At 32.4% G+C, this 6,585-nt stretch overlaps 1 protein-coding gene across 1 annotated transcript; it reads left to right on the top strand.

Annotated features, from left to right (window-relative positions):
* Positions 1–2,283: 2,283 nt before the first annotated feature.
* On the top strand, positions 2,284–3,652 carry LOC134273602 (armadillo repeat-containing protein 8-like). The gene is made up of 5 exons (XM_062755789.1): positions 2,284–2,373; positions 2,512–2,607; positions 2,852–2,924; positions 3,122–3,215; positions 3,335–3,652. The coding sequence occupies exons 1-5, from the start codon at positions 2,293–2,295 to the stop codon at positions 3,363–3,365; spliced, it is 375 nt and encodes a 124-aa protein (XP_062611773.1). The 5' UTR covers positions 2,284–2,292; the 3' UTR covers positions 3,366–3,652.
* The last annotated feature ends 2,933 nt before the right edge of the window (positions 3,653–6,585 follow it).

Raw genomic sequence — 6,585 nt, 5'->3', positions numbered from 1 at the left:
CACAGCTTTCAATCATTGTTGAAATATATGTGGCCAGGATAGAAATTCAGGACATATAAGAAAGAAAGATTACCTGTAAGTTGTCTAATGATTGTCAACGATTAAAAGTACCTCTATTACTTTTTTAACCAATAAAATTAGCCAGAAAGACACAGTTGACACTACAGCTTACTAAAAGGGTCGTTATCTTTCTTGAGTTGTTGGTCCTTTCTTTTTGATAGCGTGTGACAAAAACTCCGTGAAGGACATCCCTTGATCAAGGTATTTTAAATATCTTGATAAAGCTATACCTTTAGCGGGGTATTGTGCTGGACCTGAATGTACGGAAAACCTCGATCATTCAGTGTCCCTTAAGAAGGGGGTCTCTGTTCCAAGGATATGATCGCCTATAAGCACGGTGTTTATATTGTTTAAACAAACAAACATTAGTGGAAACACTGAACATATCAATCAAAGACATGTGTATATTATATGGATAAAAACATGATAAACAACGTACATGAAGTAGATTTAGGATAGTGTGGCAAACAAACCACTTATTTGTATCTATGAATAAAGTATTACATAGACACAAAAAGTAGTAAAACGTGCCATTTTTTTTTAATCAAATAAATCGCAAAACGACCAATGTAGAAACAAAGTATTTTCTTCTTTCACTTCCGTCATAACGTCACACATGCGCATGAACGGTTTGCATTTAAAGATTGAACCCGATTACTATTTTTGTGAATCGTGAAAACGAATTTTTGGCCGTCTAATTAAATATTCAACTCCCAGTTGTATTATCGTAGTTTTAAATATTTCACGTTTTTAAAAATCCTAAAAGTATAGATGTTAAAAAGATTTTTCAAATTATCATTTTTCAGGGTATAATGTCAAATTTTCTTGTTTGATGCCCGCTGCCCCACTAATTTTTATGCCATATAAGGGAGAGAACATTGGAATATATGAAAAAGAAATCTGTAGTTAGAATATCAAGCAGCAATTTATTTTTACCTTTATAATTTTGAGCTAAATATGTTGATCGCTTTAAATGGATCAGCAGATGTAAAAATTAATTAAACCGTTAAACAAGCATATCCTCTCTACAATTCATATGTTAAATATTTTTATTTGCCTTTAATTTTATGATATATTACTCAATTCCTTCATTTTTGTAATTTCTTGAGACAATGTCGTAACAGTCCTAACAAAAGGAGGCCCGATTGACCTAAAATTTACGCAGATATGAAAAGGACAAATACTTAATTCAAATTCTGAGAAGTTTAAACAAAATCTGTAGCTTCATTTTGTAATGGTCACCTGAGCCGAAATTAGCTGAAACTTACGTGGAAGCATCCTGCAGTAGTGTAGATTCTTTAAATTGTTCAAATTATAACCCTTGGGGGTGGGGCGGGATTTAGTGATGTATACCACCGTTTATTAGGGGATGTATACCTAAAATTGACACAATTAGAAGTATATAGGCAAATTCTTTAATTAGGATTTAGTGATGTATACCTCTTTAATTAGGATTTAGTGATGTAAAAACCATTAGGATTTATATGGCGTTTAATTAGGATTTAGTGATGTGTACCTAGTGACGTTTAATTAGGATTTAGTGATGTATACCTAGTGACGTTTAATTAGGATTTAGTGATGTATACCATGATAGGATTTAGTGAAGTATACCTTGTGACGTTTAATTAGGATTTAGTGATGTATACCTAGTTTTAGTGATGTATACCTAGTGAGAAATATATAGGAAAACCTAGTGACGTTTAATTAGGATTTAGTGATGTATACCTAGTGACGTTTAATTAGGATTTAATATATACCTAGTGACGTTTAATTAGGAAATCTTATGTGTATACCTACTTTAATTAGGATTTAGTGATGTATACCAGAAAAGCTTTAGTGAACTTATGTGGAAGCCTGGGTAGTGTAGATTCGTTTAAATTGTTCAAATTATGACCCCCGGTGGTTGGATGGGGCCAAAACTTGGAATCAGAGTTTTAAATAGAAATATATAGGAAAAGTCTTTAAAAATCTTCCTCTCAAGAACCACTGGGTCAGAAAAGCTGAAACATATGTGGAAATCCCGTAGGAAATTCTTCAAAAATCATCTTCTCAGGAATAGCAAATCCATGATTGGTCATGGGACTACTTTTGGATTTAAACTTTTCAATAATAAACCAATTTGTACTTTTCCTAGCCACAGTGCTCAGGTGAGCGATGTGGCCCATGGGCCTCTTGTTAAAAAATAATATGTATGTAACATTTTTTTTTCTGCCACAGGATATTGATCATTTAATGAAGGTCTATGGAAATCAGATAATGCAAGCTGTTGTCTTTATCCTGGAGGGAGATCATGTGGTGGAAATTAAGGAACAGGTAACACACTACAAACCTAATAACACAGAGTTCAGGAAATAAATAGAACTTAACAAGCTTAAAACACAAATAAGATAGTGTTTAGGATACTGTTGGGATTGTACATACAGTTTAGTATAATTATGTTTTGTTTGGTAGACTTTGTGTATCTTAACCAATGTGGCAGATGGTGATGATGCAAAGGAATACATCATGGGAAATGAAGATGTTCTAAAGAAACTCATGACATATATGGTAAGTATCAATTATTGTTAACTTCAGCCATCATCTCGGGGAATTGTTACTGTAACTTAGATGGTGATAACAAGATGAATATACATTTACCTTGATATTTAGTCTGGAATATGATTAACATGTTTTAAAAAGGATTTTTAATTTTTGTTGTGATTTTTTTTAACATTCCTAAGATACTTATATCCTTTTGATTAGGCCTAAAACCTGATTTCTTTCATGAAAATATATTGTTTGTTAACTTTAGGTTCATACCAATGTAAAGTTACAGATAGCAGCTACTTCTTGTATCTCTAATCTGGTGTGGAATGAACAAGAAGGTAAAATTTTTTTTATATTTATCAGAAACAAAAATTCACTTTTGTTCAATTCTCACAATATCTTACAGTGAAGGGAGCTCACAGCATCTGTAGAGGACTGTAAAGTGTTGGGGAATTGGAAGGTTCAAAGAGTTATTTCCCTTTAGCTCTTCAAAATAACATTTCATAAAATCCTTGATAATTTTGTATTGTTCCAGGAGCATACAGCAGACAAGCCAAACTTCGAGATTTAGGAATACAGAAACTGTTACAACAACTTCTCAGTGCTAATGATTCTACCCTGTTTGATAAGTAAGAAAAAATTATAAAAAATATTTCATTGTCTTTTAATTAAGTTTGCAACTCAACATTTCCTTTCATGAGATAATACCTGATAGTACTACCACAATCAATGTATTTGAATTTTACAGGGTGAAATCAGCACTGCAACAGTTTACCTGAAAGAGAACATACATTGTCAATGGATAAATTATGGCCAGACATTGTCTTTCACATGGAATTACAGAGAAAGAACTACATGTACTCTCTTATGGATAAGAGTTCAGACATCTGAAAACTTGCTTGTGCATGCTTTATTTTCAGTAAAACCCATTCCAATGTGTTCTTCAAATTTTTGGAATGAAGAAAAAAATCTTGATTTCAAGTGCAAGTGGACATTTTACTAAAGAGCATGCAAATAATTGGTTTGAGAACTTACAGTCATGGAAATAGATTGGAAAACAATCAAAGAGTTAATTTTATATTGTAGAATAAACAATCATTGAAAAAAATGCATTAAATGCTAGCTCAACAGAAATTAAAAATTTTATTCCCTACAATGCTTTACTCTTCAGACTTCATATCAGTGATGATCTTTGACAAAATTGTTTAAGAAAAATGGGTTCTTGCTTTTCTGTTGTTAAGAGTGGCAATGTTCGAGAAGAAAATTGTCAATCTTTCATTTTTGAGGGGAGAGGAGAGAACTTTTCTAAATAATACAAACCTTTTCAAGGACCTATTGAATTTTTTGAATTTAATAATTTAATAAAACAAAGTGTATATTTTAACAAATTTAATTCATTATAGTAACAAATACATTACAGTAACTATTAAATTGTTTTGTTTGAATTAAATTTTATATAACAGATTTGTTGAATTTGTTAGAAGAAATTAAAAAAAATTAACAATCAGATTCATTTCATTTGAAAATTATAAAATTTATTGAAACAAATTCATTTATTTGAATTTGACATATAGTGCTTGAAGTACAATATTTATGAATTTTATAAAAGTAATTTCCAAATACTTACAAACAAATTTCATTCATTTTAACAAATTAAAGAACTTGTTTAAACAAGTTTATTTAAAGAATGAATTTAATAGCTTCCCAAGTTATACTTTACAAGCTGAGTTTGGGCTGTTTGTGCTTTATAAACTGCAAAGCAGTTTATAAATAAGATATAGACTGCAAAGCAGTTTATTAATAAGATATAAACTGTACCAACCTAGGTTATACTATTCTAACTTTGGTAGCAATCATAACTTCATTCCTTAAATCAATTTCGCATAGCTACCCAAGTTATACTTGACAAGCTGAGTTTGGGCTGTTTATGCTTTAGATAAACTGCAAAGCAGTTTATAAATAAGATATAGTCTGCAAAGCAGTTTATTAATAAGATATAAACTGTACCAACCTAGGTTATACTATTCTAACTTTGGTAGCAATTAACTTCATTCCTTAAATCAATTTCACATCATTAAGTGGACAACAAGACAATTTTTCATTCGAAAATGTCTATAAATTGCGCGTAATTGAAAAGTTACTTTAAACGGAAGAAAATGTTCTTATCGTTATTGATTGTGACGTAGGCAACTTAATTATAAATTATAGACTAAATCTTCTATCCTATCAAAGAGTGTGTAACTTCCATTACTGAATTATTTCATTAAAACAAATTTTTTATTTAAGAAATAAGGTATCATTTTTTTGAGTTTTATTGGGATGTAAAACGGGTTGGCACATGATCAAATCTTCCATAAAGCCCGAAGGGCCCAATACATCCCAATAAAACTTAAATTGGCGGGTGTTGCTAAAACGCGGAACGGAAAACGGAACGGAAGGCGGAACGGAACGGAAAACGGAATATACTGTAGACGTCTTTAATTTCACGTGTCTAAAATTTCACGGTTTGCAAGAAAGTTACCTTTCACGGTGGTTTAAATTTCACGGAGAATGGTTTGTAAATATTCAGGTACTGTGACTGTGTATAGGTAGAAATGACGTGAAATAATAATCACGATGGTTAAAAGTTCGCGGAAAATTCTTAGATCGTGAACATAGTGAAATTAAAAACACCGTAATGTTTTCCACTTCTACAGTATTATTGTGGATTAAATCTCTTGAAATACACAAATTTTATCATAAACGATGTATCTTGTACATATTCAATCCCCCACTATTAAATACAAGTTGATTTTGTCATGCTCAGTTGCTTATCTACGAAAATCTACGCTAACATATAGCAGTCATCTAGAATCGAATTTGAAAAGGGGGGATGGGGGTGAGTGGTTAACGAACTTGAAAAGTATTTGACAAGCAAAAAACACAAAAAGAAGACAATTGTTTTATTCGGGAGGGGGGGGGGGTATAACACAAAAAGAAAACAATTGCTTGATTCGGGAGGGGGGAAAAGTTCCAACTCCAACATCTTTCAATACTTTTTTTTTTTACACTTACTTACTACATTAATCACATTCACAAAAATTGTGAGGATGTCAACTTGAACATTTCCTTAGTAAAAAAAGGTTATGACTGGGGGGGGGGGGGCAAATATTTGATACATGGATGAACCATGGAAACAGAAATAAAATAGAAAAAAGAATTATTAAGATTACATTTAGGGCAAACCTTTACGGCAAGTTCGAATAAACTTCTCCTATATACATTGGTTGTTAAAATTTTATTCAAAATAGAGTCGCTTTCTATATATATATATATTTAAATTCTGGATAGACAAAGTTGTTATATTTTCATGAGGTAGATATAATGCAGAATCTTTGCATTCAATGAAGATAAATTTTGTTTGTTTGCGGTACATATGTGTGTGTGTTGGGGGGGGGGGTATATGAATGATCCCGTAAAAATGTTAATGAGTTTATTTTCCCGATCATCGGAAAGGTCTGAGAAGTTGTAATAGGTCTGCCCCCTTTTTGTGTCCATATATTTACATAAGGTTTAATAAATCAATTTTCAATGTGGCTGTGGGCCCCTACCCAGGCCCGAAACTGCCACTCCCCCTTTCATGATTCGCGAATTCGACACTGCGTGCATAAACTGAATATGATAACTAGTTATTTTTGTCTTTATAGACATTGGCATTGGAAACAAATTGAAAGAGGGATGGGGGTGTCAGTAAAGAAATTCCAACATACAAAAAAATTTGACAAGCAAAAGAAAGGGGTATATGTCATTTGCCCAAACACGAAAATCCTATTTCGTGTGTGTGTGTGTTGGGGGGGGGGGGGGTCAAATTTCTTCCAGTACCATTTTTTCCCCAAACACTACCACTTTACCTTCCTGGACCTAAATCTGCGACGGGGCCTGTTGAAAAGGGGGGGGGGGGATCGCTTGTACATGTACACCAGTTCTGAACGGAGGATGTGTATGACTCATGAATATATA

The sequence above is a fragment of the Saccostrea cucullata genome, unplaced genomic scaffold, assembly GCF_032062105.1.
Source record: "Saccostrea cucullata isolate Sc308-1 unplaced genomic scaffold, CSIRO_AGI_Scuc_v1 ctg6210, whole genome shotgun sequence".
Classification (NCBI taxonomy): Eukaryota; Metazoa; Mollusca; class Bivalvia; order Ostreida; family Ostreidae; genus Saccostrea; species Saccostrea cuccullata.
The sequence above is the reverse complement of the archived record's forward strand: the minus strand, read 5'-3'. Positions and strand labels throughout refer to the sequence as shown.